This window comes from Symphalangus syndactylus, chromosome 1 (genome assembly GCF_028878055.3).
Source record: "Symphalangus syndactylus isolate Jambi chromosome 1, NHGRI_mSymSyn1-v2.1_pri, whole genome shotgun sequence".
NCBI classification, from domain to species: domain Eukaryota; kingdom Metazoa; phylum Chordata; class Mammalia; order Primates; family Hylobatidae; genus Symphalangus; species Symphalangus syndactylus.
Genome location: NC_072423.2, coordinates 90,273,563 through 90,299,240, shown reverse-complemented (window position 1 = coordinate 90,299,240; position 25,678 = coordinate 90,273,563). Strand labels below are relative to the sequence as shown.

The window sequence follows — 25,678 nt, the reverse complement described above, 5'->3', positions numbered from 1 at the left end:
GGCCCTCTAATGCTGCACATCTAGCTGTGCCACTTCCCCAACCTGAGCATGAGGTCGGCTCCTTCCTGCTTCTGCAGACACCTCCAGTGAGCCACAGCCCTCCCCGCCTTGGGCTCCCAGACACCTGCCTGTTTCCATCATTGGAATGTTTCCATCATTGATGCCTGTTTCCATCACTGCACTCATCCACATTAGTGCCTGTGATCTGCTTTCTTCCCCAGGTCTCCAGCACGGCAGGGCCAGGAGATGCTCAGCAGAGTGGAATGAACAAACACGCATGCCCCTCCCTGGGACACAGAGGCCCAGGCCCCAGAGTGTCACTTGTGGAGATGGCTTCACTCTAACTCCCAGCTTCTGCTCCTTGCCCATTTGGGGGCCCAGTTGTGCCAGGAGAGAAGCAGCTCGGGCCTGGCCAGCCCACAGCTTCCCAGTCCCACCTACCTGTGTGTCCTGGTGGGTGTGGAGACTCTGTGGAAGGCTCCCCTCCTCACATGGCTCCTCCTTTGACCTCAGGCTGCACAGCACCACAGACACGGGGGAGGAGGAGCTGTAGACAGGCCCAGTTAGCAGAGAAATGAGGTTCTGAAGTCCCTCAACCCCAGCCCCCTCCCAGCCAGCCTGCCACACACCTCTGAATCTCCACCCAGCCTGAAACACCGCACAATAACCAGGGCCCTCGAACAAAACCTTTCCCATCGACCATCCCATGTGGTCCTCAGCCCATGAGGCCAGGTCATTTAGCCAGTTAACCACGAAGTAGGCAATGAAGTCAGCACTCATCCCACCGTGTAGGAAATACCAGAGACTCTCCGGCTGTCCTCAGACTTGGCTGTTCTGAGGCCCTGCGGGAGATTCTCCCTGGCTCCCCTCCTGCCTCCCACTTCCCCACGCCAGCACTCACTTCATCTGCAGAGTCAGGCTGAGGTGCAGTGGGGTGCCACTGCTGACAGGGATGTGGTAGGTGAAGTTCCCAGGCCTGCAGGGGCAAAACTGGCACCTTAGCCTGAGGGCACACTGCCACCACCACCCAACCTCCCCCATGGACTCCTCAGCCCCCAATCTACTGGAGCCCCACAGAGGCCTGGAAAGGGGCTGCCCTGCCTTATGGGGGAGGCTCCTCCCTGAGAGGGCAAGTTCTGGGCGATCTGTACCACCTGGGCTCATGTCACCTGAGGACCTCCCTGGGTGAGGGGAGGGAGCCCAGCTCACCTGCAGGCATCCCCTGGAGCACAGTACTGGGAGGTGATGGGCATCGAATTCTCCAGCACCTGGATGGAGGTCAGGGAGGGCACTGGCTCTGCAAGGAGAGAGGCTGTTGGGGCAGGAGTAAGATGACAAGGCAGGACACAAATGAGGAGCAGGCAAGTCTTTCCTTGCCAGACTTGGGGCAGTCACTGACACCTTAGTATGAATAAGTTCCAGGTTATTTTTTTCCAGACCTCCACAATGGCCAGAATCACACTACACCCTTTCCTCAGCAGCCCTAGGACTACCCAGTTCCCGTGAGCCTGATGTCTGCCTCCTCAAAAGAACTGGAACACCCAGAAGTAGGGATGGGTCTTCACATCCCTTGCCAGGTGTGTAGGAGCCGGCTCGAAGCCTTTCTTCCTGACTGCGGGCATCTCTCCCAGTTCTGGGTTCAGAAACATCAGTTACACTGGTAGCTTGAAATCAGCAGTGTTGACAGCATCACACAAATCAGGCCCCCCTCTGCCCCAAAGCCGATGATTACACCGCTACCAGCACGCTGCTCCTTGCAGCCTCCCTGAACAAACCGACTGCAGGCTGGCTGGCTGGGTAGAGGTGGGACTGAAGTGTGACAAGCCAGATGGGGGAGACAGGCCTTCTTGCTCATCTAGTTCACATACAGTCTTGCTGCTTCCTGACTATCCACCCAGGAAGGGGGAAGCCGGGGCCGCTGAACATTTGCTGGACCTGGTACCTTTTCAGCTGAGGCATGACCCAGGGACCCAAGGACCCCAACAGGATCCAGGACACCCTGTGTGGTCAGGACAGGTATCAGATACAGACGAGATGGAAGGTGCCCTTCCCACATCCCTTCTGGGCAAATTCCAAAGGTCAGCTCAAATGTCACCAACTCCAGAGAGGTTTTCCCTGATCCTCCCCACCTTCATCCAGATTAAGTGTCCTCCCCAGTCCCAAAGCTACCTGCATGTCCCCTCAGAGCCTCATCACACTGCTGTGTTTTCATCTCTGTGAGGTCTTTGGGGACAGGGGCATGTCTGTCTTCATCATCCCCAGTCCCCTGTACAGAGCCAGCCACAGAGTGGCAGGCAGCTCAGTAAGCGGGTGCCTGGCAAACATCTCCCCCATGGGGTTCCCCCATCACATTGAATTTCCATCTCTGTAAGCCACATTTTCCAGGCTTTCTTTTTCTTGAAGCCACAAAACCCATTAAATGAAAGTTGGTGAGAGCAGAGCTGCCTGGTTGAAGCCAGGAAGCCTCCCAGCCTCCCCTTCAACCCCCAGGGCAGCCCCCAGGGTACCTCAGAGGAACCCAGTTTGAAAACTGCAATAAAAGATTATGTAGCTTTGTTAAAACCAAAGATCCAAGGTTTGGGAAACAGTAGCGGAGACCCGGTATAACACCCTCCCGGTGCTAGCATGGTGAAGGAGGAGCCAGGCTCGGGATCAAATACAAGCCCTGCCTCGGAGGGGCTGTATAACCCTGGGCAGGTCACTTCACCTTAGTCTCCATCCCATTTCTTCAGCTGAACAATAGGAACAACAATTCCTTTCTTGCAGGAGTGCTGTGAGGACTAAATGAGACGATCTATGTAAGGCTGCAGGCCTGATTCCTGATCCTTATTCTGTGCTCAGCAAACGTCTATTGACTGACAAGTTTGAACCCAGACAGTCACATGACTGGGCTGAGGTTGGCCCTGGCCAGTGAGCCTTGCCAGGCCGGGCTGGGTAGTGTCAGGGGTGCGGCAAGTACCTGACTGGCCCTGGGCCCAGGCGGGCTGAGCAGGGCCCAAGCTGGACTGGGGGGCCCCTCGGCGGGCCCGGCCATGGAAACCAAGGCTGGGACTGTTCTTGGCTTTGCCCTGCCCCCCAGGGAAGGGGACTGCAGGGCTGGCGAGAGGCTCCAGACTCTTGTGATGCTTGGAGTGGCCAATGCCATTGACTGAAAGACCCCAGGACTTGGCTCTGATGTTGGTGACTGGCAGAAGGGCCATCTGGCTGGGGCCTGTGGATAGAACCAGGGACAGGCTGAGAAGTGGGGAGCTGGCTGCTTCCTGTCCAGCTGTCTCTAGGGCCCCACAAGACTGAGTGAACCCCATGTGTCTCTTGGTCCTCTCAGGGGAACTTCCCAGTCATTGTCCAGAGCCTCGTTCTAGGCTCCGGGAGACCCTCCCACCAATGAGTATTTGGGCCTTTCTCTCTACTCAGGTAGCCCCCGCCCCAAGCCCCAGCCCAGAGAAAGCCTTACCTGAGCGGTTGGTGCTGGGGCTGGGACTTGGGCTGAGAACATGGCCAGGGTTAAAGCTGGGGCCAAGACTAGGACCAGTGGTAGGGTTGGTGGTGGGTGAGGAACAGCAGATGACAGGGCAGGGGTGGCTGGAACACAGGTCCAAGGTGCGGACAGCAGAACCTGGGGCCGAGCTGGTAAGGCTGGTGGTCACTGAGGAGGCCAGAGGCTGTATGAGCCGGAGGAGCCCCAAAGACAGAACATAGCAACCTCCCTGTCCCACCTCAGACCTGCCCAGACACGCACCCAGCAGCAAAGAGGGCTGTATGCCTGGTAGCCCAGTGGTCATGGGGGACTGTCGGAGCTGTGTGGTCCCAAAGCTCTGGCTGGACCTGCTGGGGAAGGATGGGCTGAGCTCAGAGGGGCTGGGAGAGCTTGAGGGGAGAGGGCCTGACAGTCCTGGAGAGGAAGGAGGGCAGGAAGAGGCAGAGAGGGAGGGGAGGGAGGCAGGAAGAGGGGCAGCAGGAGCCAGAGGAGAGGGGCGCTGGTCAGCACGTACCATGGGCACAAGGCCTCACTCCCCCCAGGGGGCTGGGGCCGGAGCAGGGCCAGGAGACAGGAAGTGGACACGGCAAAAGAGCTAAGGGGCAGCAAAGAGGCAAAGGGTGAGACAGGCAAAGGGGAAGAGAGAAGAGAAGACACAGTCAGAGGTGGCCCCAGGAGCTGGGGGTGACTGTGGGCTCACAGAGCCCAAGGCCCTGCCCTGGCCCTCCTTCCCCCTACCCCATGTTCCAACCCCAGCCCCTCAGACAGCCCTGACTCGCAGGCCCAGCTACCTGGAGGGGCACTAAACAGGCCAGACAGAAACATCGGCGTCAGCAGGGACTGGGAAAGGCTGCCCACCCTCCAAGGAGGCCTTCCCTGGACCCCCACAGCACCCCAGCAGGCTGAGAGGCTAAGGATGAACTCCTTTAGAGAAGACGGTCCCATGGCTCTCTGACCTGGGACTGCCCACCAAAGCCCCACCTGGCCTGGCGGCTTGGCTTGGCCTCCAGGAACCTACCCATCAGTGTCTACCAGGTCCTCCTCTGTGCGCAGGCTCAGCACGTACAGTGTGGACATGGACACCACGCTGGAGCCACAGAAAAAGGTGACCGTTAGAGCTGGAGCCACCATCCAGTGCCCTCTCTCTAGGACAAGGCTGTGGTCCTTGCTCCTGAGGCTGGGCTCCCAGGTGATGCCTGCAAAATGGGTCACCCCAGAGGGGAAGAGGCGGAAAGGCCCACCTCACCGAGACCTCAGCTGCCTGATCTCCCAAGCTACATCCTCCTCTTCCCCCAGGCCTGAGCCCATGGGCAGCTGACTCCACTGGGCAGCTCCACTCCCCTAGTCAGCCACCCTGAGAGCCCAGGGGACAAGTCACCTGAAGGCCATGACCACCACCAGGGCAATGATGGTTCCCTGCAGGAAGCGCTGGCTGATGCAGGCCTGGTCCGGAACCACAGACGATGACTGAGGACCAAGAGGAAAAGTGCAAATGCAAAGAGGGCCAGGCTGAGGCTGCCCCCAGTGGGCTCTGCTGGAGGTAGGGGGGGGGCGGTTAAGGGGGTGCCCCATTTCCCCAAGGGGCAAAGGGAGAAGAAAGAGAAACGGGGCTGGGAGGGCTACAGAGTCACAAGGAGAGGGAAGCACCAGAAGCAGTGAGGCTGGAGAACTGCAAGCTGGAAAGGGAGGCCACAAGGGGGCCTGCCATCCCTGCTCACCCTTACCTTGCTGGCCACCTTGGGGGGCCTCTTCTTGTGGGGGACGCTGCCCGCCCGGCTGAACTGGCTCCCTGCATGGCTGCAGCAAGAGGGCCAGGATCAGGGGTGTCCCTGGGAAGAAGGGTCTCACCTTCCCCCACCCCGCACCCCTACCTGAAGGCGCCCGAGCTGCCAGTGGACTTGAGGCTGTCGAGCCGCCGCAGCTTGGCCAGCTTGTGGCTCCAGCGCTCCAGCTCATCAATGCGCGTCTCCAGGTTGTCTGTCAGCTTGCACAGCTCCTTCACGGCCCCCACATTCTCCATGAAGATGCGCTCCTGCCATGGGCCATGGGCCATGGGCCAACACAGAGGGCCCAGTCAGCCCCGGGAGCCCCAGGCTGCCAGACATCGGGGGCAGGAGGGGTGGCCACTGTCCTTGGCCACTGGGAGGCCCTCAAAGCCTCCCTACCTGGGCGGGCCCCTCCAATCCAGCCTCGGCTCCCACAGCTCCTGTGCCTGTCTCCAAGCACCACCTCTACCTCTGCACCTTCACCTGGGCTGTCCCACCTGCCTGAATGGCCCTCCCCACTCCCTGCCAGAGCTCTCTTCTAAGCCTGAAGGCTGCAGCCCTGGGATCTGCCCCCTCGGATGACTGGTGTCTCAGATGTCAGCACTTTACTATTCAGCTGGGGTGGAGACCTATTACATGCCTCCTTGGTGCCCAGACTCAGGACAGGTTAAGTGACAAACGTCGTCCTCACAATAAACCACGTATTTCAGCCTGGAGGTAACCATACAAGGATGTCTTTGCAGTTCTATTACCGCCCTCATTTTACTGGGGGTGGAAGGCCATGGCCCTCCGCAGGGTTTCTCTTGCCCTTGATCACACAGGCTCCAGGGGCCAAATCCCTACCCACTCATCTCCTTGAACACTCACCCCTTCCCTATGGGGTGCAGAGGGCGCTCTGGAGGCAGCATGAGAGCCGAGGGTGTTCCTGCCTCTGCTCTGCAGTGCCCCCCAGTATCTATGGAGGTGATGAGTGTCCCCCAGCTAGCTCCCCTTGCCTCTGGGCTCCCTCCCATTCCCCCACCCACAGACCTTGTTCACCACCAGGAAGTTCTCTATGGTTTTCCCATTGGCAAAGACCATGTCGCCGGTGTCTTTCACAGCCTCAGGCAAGATCTCCTTCACCTCCTGAGCGATGACACCTGGGGGCAGGGGATAAGCCAAAGATGGGTTGGGGGGGGTGGTAAAGGGCTGCTCACAGCTCTGTAATGTACGGTGGGAGCAGGATTGGAGAGGGTGAAGTTCTGGAACCCAGAGATTTGGATTCCAAGGAGCCCTGGAGCAGGGGGATCCCACAAACCAGTGTTCACCGGATTGCAATTCCAGGGCTCAGGTGTAAGGTTCCTGGGCTGGGGTGGGGCGGATTCCTGGGGGTAAGGATCCCAGGGGGAGCGGGTAGTATTCTGGCAGGTTAAAGGTAGGATTCATCTAGCGCAAAGGGCGAGGGTCCCTGGGCCGCGATTCTCGGATTTCCACTGACAATGGGGTGAGGTTCCGGGGACCTGGAGAGGTGCGATTTTCCAAGGTCTGAGGGGCAGGACTTCTAGAAGGCATGATTCCCAGGGGCGCAGTTCCGGGAGTCAAGAGGAGGGGTTTCTGGGAGTAGGATTTCCAGGTGACAGGGGGCGAGGTCACTGAGGCCCGAGGTTTCTGGGTTTCCGGATCCCAGTCCGCACCAGCCCGGTCCCTACCCGTCTCTGGCGCGGTGGCCTCGATGCCCGCGCTGGCGGCGAACTCGGGCTTGTATCTGTAGTGCACCAGCCGCATGCGCGAGATCCTCTTCAATTGCTCGGTGGTGTCCACCTGCGGGAAGCCAGGCCCGGGAATGAACCCCTCCCCTCCTGCGGCCGTCCCGGAGCAGGCCCCGGAGCCCAGGAGGGCGGCAACCTGGAGGCTGCAGTGTGGAGAGGAGACCCCACTACTGGAGTCGTTAGATCGGGATTCGAGGCCAGCCTCCCTCCCTTCCTTCCCCGGCAGCCCCGCCTTTCCGCGTGGTCACGCCCCCTCCCCAGGAGCCCCGCCCCCGTGGCCCGCTCCAGCCTCTGGCCCCACCCGGCCCCCACAGCCCTATCCCCACCTCCTGCACGTGTTCTTTGGCGCGCAGGTCGGAGGGGTGCATAAGCGAGCCCATGACCTTGACATTCCCGTGCACAACCAGCGCCTCATCCGGCCGGTCTGTGTTGATGCCCACGCGGCCGTGGTGGAAGACGGTGTCGGGCACCTGTGCTCGCTGCCACAACACATCGCTGTCGCTCTCGAACTGGCCTGGGTTGGAGGCCTACCGGGAGTTGGGGCTGGATCAGTCCTGGGGGATAGGGAGGGGACCTGCAGGGCCCTGGGAGCAGGGGAAACTCCACAGCAGCCCCTCCCCTTCCAGCCAGGGTTTCTCAGTGCACCAAGCCCAACTTGAACTGTCCCTCCCATTGTGACAACTTTTTGTCACTTGTGGGATCCCAGAAGCTACCAGGTCTTTGTCCACCTCCCTGCTTTACTGTGGAGACTCTGCAGCCCAGAGAGGGCGGGAGCCTTGCCCAAGGCCACACAGCCAGTGCCTAGCAGGATGAGCATGCCCACTCCTGACTCTCAGTACCCGGGTACTTCTGCTTGCTGTTTCTCCCAGTCCTGGGGAGGGCTGTCTATGCCCTGGGAGGAGGTGGCCCTCACCCGCACGATGATGCGCTCTGAGATCTGGGCGGCCAGCGTGTAGTTCTGGTTCTGTGCATGAGCCTGGAGGGCCACCACCAGCATGAAGTACCTGGGACACACAGGGGTCTCAGAAGTACCCAGGGCCTGCCCCCTCCCCAGGGCCACCCTTTCCCTGGCCAGATGCATGTTCATCTCACCCCATCCTACAGAGGAGGAACCCGAGCCTCCACCAGGGGGCAGAAATTCCCCAGGGCCCACAGCAAGAAGCCAGGGCTGTTTCTCAACCCAGAAGCCAGGCTTCTGCTCTTCCCATCCTTAAGTCAATGAAGGGCTCTAAATCTCAGGTCTCTCATCTGTGAAATGGCTCAGCCTGTAGGACTCTGTGCCTGGTGTGCCACACACGGCGGTGTCTTCCTGCCTCAGAAATGGAGGGGTTCCGGAGCAGGGCCCCCACCTGCTCACCTCTGGTCGGGGTTGGGCTTGCCCTTCTTACGCATGTTGTTAGCGGTGGTCTCGCTGAAGTGCAGCCGCCCCACAGTCACCTTCGTGACCTGCTCAGGGGGCAGACTGACCCTGCAGAGGAGAGGCAGAGTGCTCAGGGGGCAGGGAGGGAGGCTGCAAGAGCCACGCCAGCGATGTAGGCGAGGCGGACACCCTGGGTACCTCCCTGGCCCCTCCATTCCCAAGCCAGATTTAGCGTGGACCCTTCTAGGTACCACCCCCAACAGGGTCAGACACTCACGTGACCGGGTTGAAGGGCCGCTTGCTCCGGTCTGACTGGGACTGTTCGATGTTAATGGACTGGTTCAGGGCCTCCAGCTGTTGGGGAGTGAAGCCAGTGGCACCTCGGGACGGGGCTACCCAGCGGGTCCTGCCCTCCTGCCCCCTCTCAGCCAGGCCTGGCCCAGCTAGAGCTCACCAGGAAACAGGGCAGCACCCAGTCCTCAGCCGAGATTCCCACAAGCTCAGATGCCTTCTGCATGGTTACACCCCCCCACACCCTACTTCACACCCACACCCTCCTCACCCCCTCACAGCATACCACTCCCCCAACTTCTGCACAGCTACGCATGCACAGCCACTCCCCAAACACCCACACCCCCATTCCACACCCACACGCTCCCCCCACCTCTGCATGTATGCACGTACACACAGACACACACACACACACTCACAGCCCCACCCTCCCTCACATCCATACCCACACACCTCACAGCAGCCTCCAAGCCCATCCACTTGCACCCAGGCCCACTCACTCCCCAGATCCTCTCCATACCCACGTCTCCTCTACTCCTCCACGTGCACTGGCAGAGCCATGCCAAGGTACCATGCCTGGCTCACTCATGACACCGAAGCCGACAGACCCAGCCATGCCCCCAGGGAGCTCATAGACTCAAAATCAGCCACTACTGGGGTTGTGCTGTGGTGTCTCCCAATGGGCCTCAGAGGAGGGGCCCCTGGGGAGGGGACCAGCATGTAGTCTGCCTGGAGAGGAGGGATGGGTGTTGGGAAGGGCATCCAAGGCAAAGGGAGCCGCAGGGTGGAGGGCAGGGGCTGCAATGGGCACAAGAGGTTTGGGGTACCACAAGTGGCAGAGCTGGAGCGGAGGGCAGGGCCCCCAAGGCCCCCGTGGCGCAGTTTGGAAGCCAGGGCTTTGCTGGGAGGACACTGGGGGCCTTGGAAGGATAGGGAGTGCCGTGGCCCCGAGTCTCAAGTGGGGCAGGAGTTGGGGGTCCCAGCTGCCGTGGACATTCCACAAGGAAGGGAGGTAACCCAGACCAGGGGAGGGACAGGAAAGAGTCGAGGACCGGACTCGGTAGAGGGATCTTCCAGGGCAATAGCAAGGCCAGATGCATGATGAGGTTGGGGAAAGAGGGCCCTGACCCAGATTTGTGGCTCAGGTAACCAAGGCCCTGTGCCCCATTCCCTGAGAGGGGAGCCCAGGGTGGGAGGCAAGTGTGCAGGGAGTTTAGTTTGGGACCTGGAGCTGAGGCACCTGGTAGAGGGCTCAGGAGATGGGTCTTGACTGGGGTTGCAGACTTGGGAATCACAGGCTGCAGCAGGAAACGGGGCAAGAGGGAGGCAGGGAGCAAGGAGGCAGGGAGGCAGGGTAAGGTGCCCAACGAGAGGGAAGCAGGCTGAGGAGTCTAACGTTTAAGGGGCAGGCACAGGGCGAAAGGGAGGCAGGGAGGCAGGTTGAGGAGCCCAACAAGAGGGAGGCAGGCGCAGGGCGAGGGGGAGGCAGGCGCAGGGCGAGGGGGAGGCAGGCTGAGGGGCAGGCACAGGGAGAAAAGGCGGGAGGGCGGGGTGGCAGTGGCAGGGTGGAATCTAGTTTACACACACATACACACACACGCACACATATGCTTGCTTTTTTTTTTTTTTTTTTTTTTGAGATGAAGTCTCGCTCTGTTGCCAGGCTGGAGTGCAGTGGTGTGATCTCAGCCCCCTACAACCTCCACCTCCCAGGTTCAAAGGATTTTCCTGCCTGCCTCAGCCTCCCAAGTAGCTGAGACTACAGGCCCGTACCACCACGCCTGGCTAATTTTTGTATTTTTAGTAGAGATAGGGTTTCACCATGTTGGCCAGGCTGGTCTTGAACTCCTGACCTCAAGTGATCTGCCCGACTCCCAAAGTGCTGGGATTACAGGCGAGAGCCACAGCACCCAGCCAACCCTTGCTTTTTCTGGGATCTTTCAATGCCCCCCAAAGGGCCCTCCTGCCCTCCCTTACTTGCCAAGCCCCCAACTTGCCTTCACTCCGTGCAGCTTCAGATAGAAGCAGTCGAGAGGCTTGAGACCCTCGGGCGTCTTGACATACTTGGGCTCGCCCAGCATGCCGATGTACACCGTCACCTGGAAGTGGTTCTTCTTCTGGCACACAAAGGCGTCATCGCCCACCGAAAAGTTGAAGCCCTTGTCCGCGTCCACGCGGTAGGTGAGCATGGGCCTGGGGGACGGGTGAGGGCACTCCCCTGAGGCCCCAGAGCCGGGCCTGGAACATCGGTTCCTCCCACCTGCTGGGTTCCAAAACCATTTCCCACCCCACACCCCTGCATCCTCAAACTACCAATGCGGCTGCCCCCACTCCTGAGAAATGGAAACTGAGTCCCGGAGAGGATTCTAGTACAGGGCTGCAAACTCCTCAGACAACATTCTCTCCTCTACCCCATGCCTTAGGCCACCGCCCTGCCCTGGTGATGGGGGAAGCAGGGCCAGACCCTGAGGCCCACCAGGCGGGAGGGAAATCCTGAGCAGGGGAGGGCTTGACTGCCCTCCCCACACTTGGCTCCTTCCCAGAAGGCTGCCTGAAGCCCCCTCACTCACCCGAGAGGGACTGTGTCTGCAGAGCCTCACAGAGCCTGACAGCTAGTTGCCCTGGAAACGGTGGAACCAGGCGCCTGCTCTGCTGCAGACCCAGCCCCTGCCCACCGGCTTGCTCAAGCCCCCAGATGCCCTCATTCCCACTCCCTCCTCATTCCTACTCCCTCTGTCTGCCCGGGGAGGGAAGGGGCACTCCTGGACTCTCCCTCAGACTCAGCCTCAGTTTGCCCATCTGTTGCTGGGTTCAGTGTCCCATGTTCGGCCCCTTTGGGACACCTCTAGTTGACAGTAAAAAGAGCAACTGGGCCAGGAGCGGTGGCTCACGCCTGTAATCCCAGCACTTTGGGAGGCCGAGGCAGGCAGATCACGAGGTCAAGAGTTTAAGACCAGCCTGGCCAACATGGTGAAACCCTGCCTCTACTGAAAATACAAAAATCAGCCACCTGTAGTCCCAGCTACTTAGGAGGCTGAGGCAGGAGAATCGCTTGAACCCAGGAGGCAGAGGTTGCAGTGAGCTGAGATTACGCCATTGCACTCCAGCCTGGGCAACAGAGCAAGACCCTGCCTCAAAAAAAAAAAAAAAAAAAAAAGAGCAACTGTTGGCCTGTGCCTTAGCACACCCTCACTCAGGTCCCCAGGCACAAGAGTGGTCACAGGAGTGCCCAGTGCTGGCCTGGAGGAAGCTGGGCAGGAAAAATGCTTCCAAACTTGTGGGAAGAGGTCTCTGGGCCTGGCCAGTGTTGCCAAAGGCCTGGGCTCACCTCCTCTTCCCTCCCGGAGCCCCACCCACCTGCCTGACCTAGCAAAGCACCCAGGAAGTGCCTGGGCCACTTCCGGGGCTGCAGCTGCCAAGCTTCCTGGCCTTGGGGCCTGGGGTGGTAAGGGTGGCCCAAAGAGTATGGGAGTAAGAGTAGGGGGTTTCCTCCCCATGCCAGAGAGGCTGGAGTGCCATACAACTGCACCCCCACCTGGCAGGACTTCATGGGACCCTTCAGACACCCCAGCAGCCAGATGCCCCCAGCCCTGGGGCTGCTGGCTAAGAATTCCCCCAAAGCCTGGAGCACCCAACTCCATGCAGCTGGTCTAATCCACTGGCCCAGGCCTGGCAATATCCACAGTTACCCTGTCACCCGCCCACTGGCCTTCTCAGGGAGCCAGGGGAGTGGTCCGCACACGGCTCCTGGCCTGGGGCCTGGAAAGATGGAGCCATCTGGGTGTTGAGGGGGCACTAGGAATTCTCAGGCAGCCTCTGACCTGATCCTCCCCAGCCCCTCCTTCCTCCCTCTAGGGAGGGGGCTGTCGGGAGGGCCCAGCTTGGGCTCAGCTTCCGCTACCTTCCTGGAATGCAGGGGGAGGAGGTGGGGAAGGAGGAGCCGGGGGGCGGGGGCGGGGGGGAACACCCATCTGCCCACTTCTCCCTGACTTGGTTCCCAGCTGCCCCTCCCTGGCAGTCATCACCTTCTCAGGGAGGCCTGGGGCTGGCCTAGGAGTCAGGAGCCCTGAGTGCCAGTCTTGGGTCTTCCTTGAGCCTGTTTGCTCTTCTGTGAAATGAGTGCTCCCAGGCCCTGCTCTAGGACCTTGATGGGGTCCTGGGCTGGAGCATCCCAAGATGGGGTGGCCTGGAGTAGTGGGGAATGTCGTAGGGCACTCACAGCTCCTTGTAGTTAGCATCGTACAGGGTCGCCCACTTGTTCTGCTGATGGGGCTGCCACTTGATGGACTGGTAGTTGGGGTCCAGGTAGGAGCCACTGAGGCTGTCACTGTCCTGCAGGAGGCCTGGAGGGAGGGAACGCCCATGTGGGCCCTGCACCTTGGGTCCCACACCCCATCTTGAAGAGTTGGCCGGCCATGTACCTGGGGAGGGGGCACCTGGCGGGTGCCAAGGCGGTGTCTGGACACGGGCAATGCTGAGAGGCAAGGAACCAGGGCCCGGGGAGAGCGGACCCTGGGGAGGCCAGGGTGGCGATGGGGCTCGAGTGGGGTGCAGAGGCAGGGCTGTCACCGTCCCGGGCTCCTGTTTGATCATTCCATTCAGCATCTGGGCATTGAGCGTGCTGGGGGGGGATTCAGAGTGCTTCCTCTTCTTGGAGGGATGTGTGGGGAGCCTGGGGAAACAGCAGTGTGCGCCGTGGGGGCTGGCTCTCCCTGGGCCCTTCCCACTGGATATCCACCTCTCTCCCCTCTCTAGCCTGTTTGGGCCAGGATATGCCCCGCCCAGAGGACACCTCCTGCAGGAAGCCCTCAGGCTTTGCCTCCTCCTAATCCCCATTGCTTCATGCTGTCATTTTCTGCTTCCATCACTCTTCGCTTCCCCCAGACTGTGGACAGGAGCCACACCTGACTTGGTGTCTCCACCATGCCCAGCAACATGGCTGGCTCACAGAATCACAGCAATCGCTTGAGGAATGAATGAGTTTGTCCCTGCCTGCAGTGTCACACTCAAGGTCACCCTTTATAGTGGGGGCTCTATGGAGAGCAGGCCCTGTGATCAGAAACAAGCCACAGATGGCTTTGGCCACAAAAACCAGGGAAGGGGAGCTTCCTGGGGTGGGGAGTTTAAAGGGGACTGCACAGCACTCCTTCCCCTTCTGGTTTACAAAATGTTTTGACAGCAGAACCTTCCTGTGAACTAAACCTTTCATGGAATCTCCACATGTAAAACAGATGAAAAGACAATCCTGCAGGTTGAGTCAGAGTGGGGGGCTTGGGTCTAGGAAGAAGACTCCTCAGAAACCTGAGGGTTCCATGACACAGCTGCAAAATCACTGGGGTCTGGGTAAGAGCACAGCCCCAGGCCCAGTCCTGGCTCTGCCCCTGGCTCATGATCTGGGCGGGACATTTCCCCCATCAGAACCTCAGTTTACCTATACCTGTGCCCACCAGATAAGGTAGTTGTGAGCAATTAGCCATGGCTGTAAACCCCTCAAGGTATTGCTGGGTAAACATGTGTAAATATGTTGACCCCCATCTGCCCTGCAGAGCCTTCTGCCCTCCCTGGGTGCATCCCGGTCCCTACCTCCCTCTCTGGCCTGCCCGCTGCCCTGCCCACCCTGGTCCCTGCACCCCACCTTTCCACCCCAGGGAGCCAGCCACCCACGTCTTACTCAGCTCCGTGCTGCTGCAGGAGCTGGTGCAGCATCTGGGACTGCTGGGTGTGGTGGAGATCAGTGGGCACCAGCCCCTGCCCCATGGCAGCATAGGGGGGGATCGGGGGCTCGGCCTTCATGTACAGATCCCGCTGCAGGACAGGGTAGTGAGGTGGGGGTGGTGGCGGTGGCGGGGGGCCTGGCAAGTGGGCTGGAGGTGGGGGCGGATGCTCCAGGCGGGAGGGCACTCCCACGTGGCACAGCGTCTCAGGGGTTATCGTGCGCAGGAGATGGGGCTCTGCAGGAGAGACGGGGGAGCGGGCATCTGAGACCAACCTCACTCAGGCTCCTGGGCACCGTCCTCCCCAAGACAGAGTCTCCTGCTTCCACCCCGTCCTAAGCCAAGCCCGGGGGCTGCCCCCCACCTACCCTAGGTGTGAGGGCCGTTGGTCAGCCACCTACTAGAGGCCTGGGCAGAGAGGCACAAACCTGCCCAAGGAGGGGCAGCCTTTCACCTCATCCTAGCCACCTCCTGCCCCCAGGCTGGGCCAGGAGAATCCAAGCCAAATCTAAAGGTCCCCCTCCATCCCCATCTCCTCTGAGGCCTGCTCCTCCTCTGGGCCTCAGGAAGGCGTCTCCGGAGACCCCCCAGCCCAGGCCTGCCCATTGCTCCCCCCTCCGGCAGGCAGCCCCTCTTCTGGGCTCTCAGGGGCCAACCCCCCAGCCTGAGTGGGGAGGCCCCAGCTCCCTTTGTTCCCCAGGAGGCATTCCAGGGATGTTTTTGGTAAGATAAACAGAACTCTTGACCCCAATCCGGACTGCGGGGAGCCTGCTCCCGCGGTGGTTCTGCTCTTGGCCACCCGGGGGCCGGGGCACCCCTGAGCACCTCTAAGGTGAGGTGGGCCCGGCCTGGGAAGCCTGCGCCCAGGCTGCACCCACGGCCTTCCCCAGCCACCCACTTACCGCCGAAGGGTGCGTCCATGATGGCGCAGGCGGGCAGGCGGGTGGCATCACCACGGGGATACTTGCTCAGAGGCAGGGCCAGGCTCCCCACCCGCCCGTGGGGAAACAATAGCCAAGCGCCAGGGAGTATTTGACCAGCGATAATCGCGGCCCGTTGGGCAGCCGCTGGCCCCCTCCCTCCTCCCCTACCTCCCTGATAAGGCCGCCCCAACCACTTGCCCAAACCCTGGAGCAGGAGGGCGGTGCCCGCTGGACTCACCATTCACCTGCTGGGGGGAGTAGGCCTCGGAGCCCGAGTCTGGGGGAGAGTCCGGCAGTGTGCTGCGAGAGCCAGGGGAAGGGGCCGGGGGGTGAGCAGCTGAGCCTCTGCCTTCCAGCTGGGCAGCTCCTCTGCATGGTAGGGTCCCACAGCCCCCCAGAAGCTGGGGACACTGAGGTTTCGTCACATCCACCCTTAGGGGCATTTCTCTGTACCACCCACATTGGGGTGCCTGGCAGGGCCTGGGGCCAAATTGTGGGTAGGGGGCCGCCCAGGATCCCCTCAGACCTACAGGGCACTTGGGGGACAGTTACTAGTGTCCTTGATGATGGCACAGGAACTCAAAGACTCCTGCCCCAGACCGAGGGCCAGGCCTTCTTCTCTCTTCCTGCACCCACTGAAGCCCCACAGCTTCCTGGAAATGCAGGGCCCTAGGGGGCTGGGCCTCAGGGCTTTCAGCAGGTCATGGGGGGCTGCCCTACCAGAGGCAGGTGTGGACTGGGAAGGGAGCCAGCACCACCGAGCCCAGGTTTATTTTTTTCTTGCAGGTTTCACTTTTATCAGTGTTCAGGAAAAAGAACAAACTCAACCCAAGAGGTCAACACGTCCTGCGTGAACCCTGTGCTCACCCAGCAAGTGGGAGGCTGTGGCCACATGGGATCCAGCTCTTTGGCCATCCCTGGTCCCCACATCTGGAGCAACTCCCCATTCCCGTGCCCAGGGAACTGCCAGAGAGGCCATGGCCCTGTTGTGGACACAGCCCCGGGGCTGGCTCCAGAGTCCCCCTGCATCCCTGTGCCAGCCGCCCACCCACCTTCGGGGCCTCATGTAGAGACCTACATAACGATTCAAGAACACAGACCCTGCAGGTTTTGTGTGAATGATACAAAAACGTGTATGGGGACTCAAACCCATACTCCTCGCCACAGCCTCAGGCCCCCTGGGCTGCCACTCCGTCCTGCACTTCCCTGACAATGGCCCGGCCTTCTGTAATGTGTTAAGGTCTTTCACACCCCGCAGTCCCTGCAGTCCCATGCCCCAAGTCCACAGCACCTTGTGTTCTCTCCTCTCAAGTTCCTCTGGCATCTGATTATTCCTCTACTTGGAGATGTATTGGTGAATACCTCTTCCCAGTTAGGCTTCAGGAGCCACTGCAGAACCGTGTGTCTGTTTTTGTTTTGTTTTTGTGTGTGTGTGTGAGACAGAGTCTTGCTCTGTCGCCCAGGCTGGAGTCCAGTGGCACAATCACCGCTCACTGTCACCTCCACCTGCCAGGTTCAAGCAATTCTTGTGCCTCAGCCCCTCAAGTAGCTGGGATTACAGGCATGCGCCACCACACCCGGCTAATTTTTGTATTTTTAGTACAGATGGGGTTTCACCATATTGCCCAGGCTGGTCTCGAACTCCAGGTCTCAAGTGATCTGCTCGCCTCAGCCTGCCAAAGTGCTGGCATTACAGGCGTGAGCCACCGCGCCTGGCCTTTTTTTTTTTTTTTTTTTTTTTTCGAGACAGGGTCTTATTCTGTCCCCAGCAGTGGCATGATCACAGCTCACTGTAGCCTCGACCTCCCTGGCTCAAACTATTCTCTCACCTCAGCCTCTTGAGTAGCTGGGACTATAGGCACACACCACCACACCCAGCTAATTTTTGTATTTTTTGTAGAGACGGGGTTTCATCATGTTGCAAGCTGGTCTTGAACTCCTGGGCTCAAGCAATCTACCTACCTTGGCCTTCCAAAGTGCTGGGATTACAGGTGTGTGCCACCACGCCCAGCCTCATGTCTGTCTTGTTTATCACCTAGACCCAGGCCTGGCCCTGGGTCCCTCCCTGGAGTGGCCCTGGCCACAGAGTCCCTGTGTGGCTCTGGACAAGCCCCTTTCCCTCTCTGAGCCTCAGCGTGCCATTAAAATCCTGACGGGAGCAGCGGCCAGGGCTCCTTGTGGGGTCTCCCAGGAGCTGGATACCCGGGAAAGCTGATGAGCTCACACAATCATAGGCACGTGATACAGCAGCGGGCACTAGCAGGCGCTTACCAAATGTTAGTTCTCCTCCCTCTGCCCCCAGGGGCCTGTAGTTTAGGAACAGCCTCACAGCCTCAGGCAAACAGTTTGCCTTCTGCAGCATAGGTTCACCCAAGGCACCCCAAGCCTGGCTTCCACTCCCTTCTCCCCAGAAGCCAGGGAGCTCAGGAAGCGTGGCTGGCCATGTGTCCGTGGCCACCATGCACCCAGGGCTTCCTCTGTGCCCCTGCTTGCTTCCCACGATAATCTTAAGGGGTAAGCATTTGAGGGCTCACTTCACAGAAGAAACTGAGGCCATGGGTTACGGAGGCAGAGGGCTGATAAATGGGGAAGCTGAAGCTGGAGCCAGGCTGTCTGAACACAGAGTTCATGCACCTAGCGTTTTAATGCTCTTCCACCCAGAGACAGGGGCCCCTACATTTGCCCTGAGCTCCCCTGCAGACCCACACTCCTAGCCTCCCTCTGTGAGCATGTGCCCCGGGGGCTGCCCTGCAGTCTGGCTGGCCGGGTGGCTGCCTGGAACCTTTGGTCAAAGCCAGGCCCAAAGTTCAGCCCTGGGTCAGGTCCCTGGTGTGGACTCCTCAGAAAGATGGGGGATAGGGCCTGGGTTCTGGGCTCCATGAGGCTTGCTTGGGTAGTGGGGAACTGAGGTGCCACATCTGAGCCATGGGCCAACTCCTGTGGCCACAGTACACGTCAGCTGGATGCGTGAGTGGGTGGGCCCGGCGTGCGTGCACGGGTACGCAGGTGTTCCCATGAAGGTAAACAGTCACAGCCTCCAGTCCCGCCGCCTCCTGTCCACTCTCCACACAGCGTTGAGATTTTTCTAGCACTTACGTCAGCCCTCATCACTCCCCTGCTTAGAAGCTTCGTGGCTGCCCACTGCCTCAGAACAAAGCCCAGGAGTCCCCCCTTGGCCTGAACTCATCCTCCCTTCCCTCACCTGCCCACGCACAGCCAGTCACCCACCCCATCCCATGCCAGGCCAGTGTCTAGCACTTCCCAGGTCACAGCCACAGCCCTGTTCCCTGCCTGCCCCTATGCCGCTGTATCCCCCTACTCCCTGCCCTCACTCACCCTGGGGCATAGGGAGCCTTGGGCTCGGCCTTGATGGGGGGCCCGGCGCCCACCGGGAAGGGCTTGGGGGCAGCGCCCATGCCGTTGTTGTTGTTGCAGTTCAGCGGGGTACCGTAGCTTGGGGGTGGGAGGGGACCATGGCGCCCCGGGGAGGGTCCACCCCCAGGGGGGCTCAGGTGGTGGACCCCGCTGGAGCCGGGCATCGCGGGCTGCCCATGGGAGTAGGAGGCCGAGCTGGCTGGAGCAGAGATGTCAGGGAAGCAGCTGCGGGGAAGGGGGGGCGGCTCAGCTCCAGCCAGGACCCCAGCCCCAGCAGGGAAGTAGCCGCCCCCTCCCCGCAGGGAACTATGGAGATTTCGGAGGAGTCAGTGGCTGGGAAGGGACGAGGAGCAGCTTTCAGAGGTGGGACCACAGCAGATCCCAGGTCTGGCCCTCAGACCTCCCTGGTGACAGAAGGGAGGCGAAGGGCTACGGGCTGCCCGGGTGCAGGCCGGGCAAGAGGGCCACTCACAGGTCGGAGGCATCCTCCTTGCTGATGTACTCCTCCAGGATGCTGGTGTCTATGTTGGAGGGCTCCAGGGCACCGTTGATGTCGTGGCCTGCAGGGCAGGAGAGGTGGGCTAGGGAAGGGGCCCAGCTCCCTGCAGACCCTGGGCTTCCAGGCCCAGCCCTCCATCCCTGCCCAGGCTGGCCCTCCAAAACAGATGTCCCTGCTCCTTCCCACCCAGGTATCCATGTCGGGGGGCCGGCTCTCACCCTCCACTGCCTGGCACCCCTCCAGGAAGCACTGATAATGCCCCCGCCCCACCACAAGGCCACCTTGAGTCTCAGAGGAGGAGAGGGGCCCAGGGCATGGATCTGGGTACAGAGAGGCCGATCCTGCCATGCCCCTTTCTAGCTGTGTGACAGGGAGCAAGTCCTTTCCGCTCATCTGTCAAATGGGGTCACTGTGCCTCTGTCTTATGGGGTGCCGTGAGGCACAAATGAGGTGCTTACTGAGTCGAGAGCCCCGTGGGTGCCCACTGCCCTCGATGGGATGGCTCGGACCCAACAGGCACTGTCCTGCCCTGTCCTCCAGGGGTCAGTCCAGATGGCCCAGCTCCAGGCACACAGGGGCATGAGGCCTGGCTGAGTGGGACCATATATCCTGGGGGCCCACAGGGCTGTGGGAGCCTCCTGCACCCAGGCCTTGGCTGCAGGGGGGAGTGGGGATCAGAATCAGGAGAGCTCCCTGCACCCTCATTGGATATGCCCATCACCCTCTGGGACACAGGCTGGGGAACTTAGCCCCCTTTTTCCAGAGGAGGCAGAAGCTTAGAGAAGGAAGGTCTTGCCCCGGCCTCCCAGCAGGGAATGATGGCCGCCAGAGCTCCACTCCTCTGCCTGCCGCCCTCTCCTGGGCCCTCTGCGCTGGCCCCGGCCCCACCAAGGGGAGGGGCCCCTAGAGGAAAGGCAGCCAGGGCTCTTGGGCATCATGAGGGAGGACGGGGGAGGTGCCGGCCTTTCCCCTCCCAGGGTCACCTTGCAGGGGGAGCCAGAGGGCGGGGTGATAAGGGGGCTGACGTGGGAGATGCGTCAACCCTGATAATGGAGGACAGCCCCACCCACACGGCTGACCCAGGCTGGCCAGCCCCACTGAGGCAGGAGGGCCCCTCCCACAGGCCTCTGGAGCCTGAGTCTGGGGTCTGCCCTTTCCTGTTGAGCTCAGATAGGTCCAGGAACAAATCCTGGCTCAGCCACTCCCTGCTGAGTGACCCTGGGCAGGTCACATGCACTCTCTGCACCTCAGTCTCCTCATTCATGCAATGGGGACATGTACAGCTGTGGCTTCACGGGGCTGTTTTGAGTATGAAACGAGATGAGGTGTGTGAAGTGCCGGCCACTTAGTGGGTGCTCAGCGGTCGGAATAGCCGTCCTCACTTCCCAGCCCCAGAGCCCTGGGGTCCCCGGGAGCCCCCCGCCCAGGCCCCTCCCTGGCCTCACCCGGCATTTCAAGAATGCTGAGCCCCGCTTAGGTGATTAATGAGCGGCTAAGCCCTCCTAGGAGTCACGCGCTGCCTGCGACAGGCCAGGGCCCTCCTGCTGACCCCCACCCCCAGCTCGCCCAGCTAGGAACAAGGGACACCCACCACGCACCACCAATGGCCATCCAGGGCAGTGCGGCCAGGGCAAGAGCAGCTTCTCGAGCTGGGCGTGGCCAGTCTCCGTGCCTGGGTTCCAGGACCCTGCCTCTGCTCAGGCCCTACCCTGCCGTAACCATGGGTCCCATTTATTGAGTGCCTACTGTGTGCCAGGCACTGTGTCAGTCAAATACATTAATAATCACAGGAGTTTCTTTACTTTTTCTTTTTTTTTTTTTTTTGAGACGGACTCTTGCTGGGTCTCCCAGGCTGGAGTGCAGTGGTGCAATCTTGGTTCACTGCAACTGCCACCTCCCAGGTTCCAGCGATTCTCCCACCTCAGCCTCCCGAGTAGCTGGGATTACAGGCGCCCGCCACCACACACGGCTAATTTTTTGTATTTTTAGTAGGGACGGGGTTTCACCATGTTGGCCAGGCTGGTCTCGAACTCCTGACCTCAGGTGATCTGCCTGCCTCAGCCTCCCAAAGTGCTGGGATTACAGGCGTGAGCCACCGCACCCGGCCTAATCACAGGAGTTTCTTATGCGCGAGGCATCCTGCAGGCTCTTCACCTGCGGTGTGTTACTCAATCCTCCCAGCCCAGAATGGTGACCATGACAGCGACAGTGACTTGACAGTGGCTCATAGTGAGTATCTCCCAGTGCTTCTCAACTCATCATGGTGATGATGACAAAGACAGTGGCAGTGACAGTGACTGCAGCTCACACTGACTGCCTACCAGACCCGGCACAATTCTAAGTGCTTTATGCATTTTCCCTCTCTAAACAGTGGGGATATTCAGATAGGTAACATGATCACCATCCCCACTGTTCAGAGAGGTCAAGTCTCTTACCCAAGGCAACACAGCAAGGAGGATTCCAACCAGGTGCAGGGGCCTGACTCCAAGGGGGAGAGTATGGCTGGCGGTTGCTGTGCCTTCCCCACCCCACCTGGAGAGTCGCCCCCACCCTGACCGCTAAAGCTGCAAGTTTTTGAGCCTGAACTTGGAATCTACAGTGAATGATGGGCTGATGCAGTCATGGTGTTGCTATTTATAACAGACCCAGCCCCCTCCTCTCCTGGCCAGGAGCACTCCTAATCACCCCTAATCCTCCTGCCCACCTCCCTCGGGATAGGGGGCCTCAGGCAGAGGCATCCTGGGAGACCCTAACGAGAACCAGATGTGCTTTGGGGGAGGAGGGACCCTCCCGTGCCAGGGTCCGGGCGGACGGAGGAAGGAGGTGGGAGGAGGGAGCTGATGGGGCAGCGTTGGGGGGAGGCCAGTGGGTGGGGAAGAAGTTTGAGGGTTGGGGGCTCGGAGGGCCTCCTGAGGAACGCTGACCCCACACCTTCTCCTGGAAGCCCTGGAGGCCGCGTCATCTCTTCCCCACGCCGCTCGGCCCCCAGCCCGCCCATGAACCACACTGGAGATTTCTAACAGACATTCCAGGTGGACAAGACGAGGGTGGGGGCTTACCAAAGCCCAGGGATTGCTGAGGCTGGGATAGAGCCCCCAAGAACCCAGGACGGGGGCAGGGTCCCATGGGCACACTCTTGGGAGCGCCCCTCCCCACTGTCCCAACAGAGCCTCAGAACATCACTGGAGCCCAACCAGGGGTACCTGCCAGGCAGAAAGCAGAACATGGGCCATATGGCTCATTCTGATCCTCAAGACCTCTCTGAGAGAAGGGAAGTCGGGCCCGCCAGAGGCTGCCCAGGGCCCAATAACCTGAAAACAGCACCATGAGCTCACAAACCAGCATCTCTGTCCTTCCCTTCTCAAACCCTTCAACAACTTCCCACTGCTGGGGAGAAATCCGGAGCCCTCTGGCAGTCCAAGGCCTGACATGGTCCCCTGCCTGCCCCCAACAGCCTTTTCTCCTTCCCCAGGTCCCCTGCCTCCCCTCCTCTCCGTGGTCAGCCCCTGCCTCCTTTCCATCTTCCATCCCACATCAGGCCTTCACACATGCCGTTCCATGCTGTTCCCTAAGCCTGAGAAAGCCGAGTCCTATTCAGGCTTTAGGTTTTGTCTTAAATGTAAATTCCCCCAAGAGGCCATCTCTGACTCTCCCATTCTCTTTAGCAGGGGATGGGCAGGGGCATTGTAATTCCTCATCAGCTCTTTACCTTCCCGCCTACACACACCTCGCTGGGCAGGATGAGTGTCTGTCCACCACCCGCCCACCACCCACAGCTCACTCACCCAGTGGCCACTCTGTGCCCAGCCCTGTGCCATGCACTTTACATGGTTCATCTTGAATTCTCATCCCAACCCTACAAGGTAGATGATTTTCTTTTTCTTCATTTTACAGACGAGGAAACTGAGGCTCAGAAAGGATGGGCATGTGCCCATAGCTTACAGGGGCAGGCGCTGGGCTATGAGCGCTGCCCTGTTCCGTCTCTCTGGGATACAGTATCCCAGCACACAGCAGGCACCCAGGAAATGTTCACGGAGTGGATGAGCCAAGTGGCCAGCGAGGGACCTCGGCCAGGCCATGCTATGGCCAGGGCCGGGGCTACCTGGGGCCCCTCCAGGTCCTGCCCCTGCCCTGCTGAGCTGTGTGCCTCACCTGCTCCTCATTAATTAGGCCCTTTATTACCTGCCTGGAACAGGAACCAGACACTGCCCCTTCCCAGGCAGGCTGCGATCCAGACTATGGGAAGGCAGCCCCCTCCCCTACCCTCCGCTCTTCTCTCCTCATCTCCTTAAGTCCACCCAGCTGGCCAGGAAAGGAACGGAGGGCACCCAAGCCAGGTGCAGGATGAGAGCAGGCAGGGGCCCAGGTGGTCCCTCCACCCAGGACCCCTCCCTTCCGCCCCTCCTTGTGCTCATGTGCCCCCCCCCCGCCCCCCACCAGCTGTGGCCGTTGGCTGAGTCTCGGTCATTGTCCCGGGGAACGGGGGAGGGTGGGGACACGGCACAGTGGGAGGCTTGTGCCCTGCCCACCCCCTCCCCTGCCCCGTCAATGGGGCACTTGTCAATTCATGCCCCAAACATGGCGGAAATCCCGTCAGCCACGTGGCTGTGGGTAGGGTGGGCCGGGGCCCGAGGATGCTGGCCAGGCTTGGTGGATCTGAACCTGGGGTGCAGAGGACACCAGGGCCCAGGCCTATTTCCGAGAACCCCAGGTGCTCTGAGTGTCCACTCGGGGCATCTGAACCTGAGGAGTGCCCTAGCTTCAGGCAGCAGCTGAGGGCCAGGGTGGTAGCAGTCAAGGGACAGCCCACCTGGGCATAACCACGATGCCCAGAGAGACCCCCAGAGTCAAAGAGGCCTGGTTTCTAATGTGGACTTCCCACTTCATGGCTGTGACCCTCAGCAAATGACCTGAGCCCTGGCTTCCTTCTCCATCAGATGGAGCACGAATCCCTGCCATGGAGTGAGCCTTAAACGAGGTGACCCCCAGGAGGCCATTTCGCAGTCAGGGTGAACCGCCCTGTTTCCATCTCTCTTGGGACTCCCATCTCCTTTCCTGCCCTCATGCCCCCGCCCAGGCTGTCCCCTCTCTCCCAGGCCTCTCTGCCTTGCTGCAAACCTGCTCTAGAGACTCTGAGGGACCTCCTCGCCTTCTCCTAAGTCCCTCTGAGGCACGGTCAGCACTCTGCTGCTATTCTTACACATGCACAGCACAGTCCAGCCTCGGGGCCTCGGCCCCAGCCATCCCTTCCAGTGGGTCAGCCTTCTGTGACTGCCTCCCTGCCTGCCCTGGCAGCCCCTCCCCATCGCCCCAGTCACAGAGGGCCCCCAGTGCTGTGGCTCATCTCCCAACCAGTTTACTTGGGGGCAAGGCACAGTGGGCCTCACCTCCTTTGGTTTGGGCTTTCTCTCTTTATTGATATGATCTATAGCCAGGTGAGGTGGCTCACACCTGTAATCCCAGCACTTTGGGAGGCCAAGGTGGGCAGATCACTAGGTCAGGAGTCCGAGACCAGCTTGATCAACATGGTGAAACCCTGCCTCTACTAAAAATACAAAAACTAGCCAGGCGTGGTGGCACGTGCCTGTAATCCCAGCTACTCAGGAGGCTGAGGCAGGAGAATCACTTGAACGCGGGAGGCGGAGGTTGCAGTGAGCCGAGATCGTGCCACCACACTCCAGCCTGGGCGACAGAGCGAAACTCTGTCTCAAAAAAAAGATCTATAACTGCTAGCTGTCCTGCTCCAGGCTTCAACTTGTGACCAGAGTCTTCTTAGTCAAAATGCCATCAGGTCAGATGTTTGCTTGTGCAAGCAACCCTTTGCCTCTCTGCATCAAATCTCAGTTAGCTTGGTCCCAGCAGCCACACCTGACAAAGATGGGGCTCTTGAGCCATTTTTCTGTCAGGCTCTTCAATCTGAGTCACAGTAGTCTTTGTTCTCTCCCAACTTCTTATCCAAAATGCAGAAGAACCCCCACAGGCTGCCTACAGATACCCCTCTCTTTTTTTACCTTTTTTTTTTTGAGACAAAGTTTCACTCTGCTGCCCAGGATGGAGTGCAGTGGCACAATCTTGGCTCACTGCAACTTCTGCCTCCTGAGTTCAAGTGATTCTCCCACCTCAGCCTCCCAAGGAGCTGGGATTACAGGTGCCTGCCGCCACGCCTGGCTAATTGTTGTATTTTTTGTAGAGACAGGATTTCACTATGTTGGCCAGGCTGGTCTCGAACTCCTGACCTCAGGTGATCCACCTGCCTGGGCCTCCCAAAGTGCTGGGATTACAGGCATGAGCCACTGGCCCAGCCAGAGAACCCTCTCTTCTAGGAGACCCAGAATCTTTAGCCACCCTTGGGCTATGGCTATATCCACTCCAAGTCCCCACGAAGCTGCCATCCTGTCCTCAGGTCAACACAAGGCTAAACTCACAGCCCCAAGATGCTCCAAGGCCAGGTCCAACAGCACCGAGGCCGGCAGCTGCTACCTGTTCCTACTCTCTCCCACAGGGACCAGGGCAGGCAGGCCACC

The 25,678-nt window shown here is 60.1% G+C and overlaps 1 protein-coding gene across 8 annotated transcripts in view; it reads right to left on the bottom strand.

The window, feature by feature from the left end:
• Positions 1-25,678, bottom strand: part of MYRF (myelin regulatory factor) — a 36,310-nt gene that overhangs the window by 3,978 nt on the left and 6,654 nt on the right. The window contains exons 2-25 of one of the 8 annotated variants that reach the window (XM_055283479.2): positions 19,128-19,215; positions 18,617-18,880; positions 15,519-15,580; positions 14,315-14,594; positions 13,065-13,315; positions 12,863-12,986; positions 10,641-10,836; positions 8,630-8,706; positions 8,350-8,460; positions 7,906-7,996; positions 7,319-7,519; positions 6,933-7,044; positions 6,274-6,383; positions 5,350-5,510; positions 5,203-5,275; positions 4,857-4,945; positions 4,497-4,565; positions 3,993-4,073; positions 3,740-3,828; positions 3,455-3,646; positions 2,960-3,211; positions 1,210-1,312; positions 902-976; positions 442-547 (exon numbers count right to left, since the gene is read on the bottom strand). In XM_055283479.2, the coding sequence (XP_055139454.1) occupies positions 442-547; positions 902-976; positions 1,210-1,312; positions 2,960-3,211; positions 3,455-3,646; positions 3,740-3,828; positions 3,993-4,073; positions 4,497-4,565; positions 4,857-4,945; positions 5,203-5,275; positions 5,350-5,510; positions 6,274-6,383; positions 6,933-7,044; positions 7,319-7,519; positions 7,906-7,996; positions 8,350-8,460; positions 8,630-8,706; positions 10,641-10,836; positions 12,863-12,986; positions 13,065-13,315; positions 14,315-14,594; positions 15,519-15,580; positions 18,617-18,880; positions 19,128-19,215 (3,257 nt within the window). The remainder of the gene's footprint in view (positions 1-441; positions 548-901; positions 977-1,209; positions 1,313-2,959; positions 3,212-3,454; positions 3,647-3,739; positions 3,829-3,992; positions 4,074-4,496; positions 4,566-4,856; positions 4,946-5,202; positions 5,276-5,349; positions 5,511-6,273; positions 6,384-6,932; positions 7,045-7,318; positions 7,520-7,905; positions 7,997-8,349; positions 8,461-8,629; positions 8,707-10,640; positions 10,837-12,862; positions 12,987-13,064; positions 13,316-14,314; positions 14,595-15,518; positions 15,581-18,616; positions 18,881-19,127; positions 19,216-25,678) is intronic. The other 7 variants (XM_055283654.2, XM_055283562.2, XM_055283748.2 and 4 more) reach the window with 7 other exon arrangements.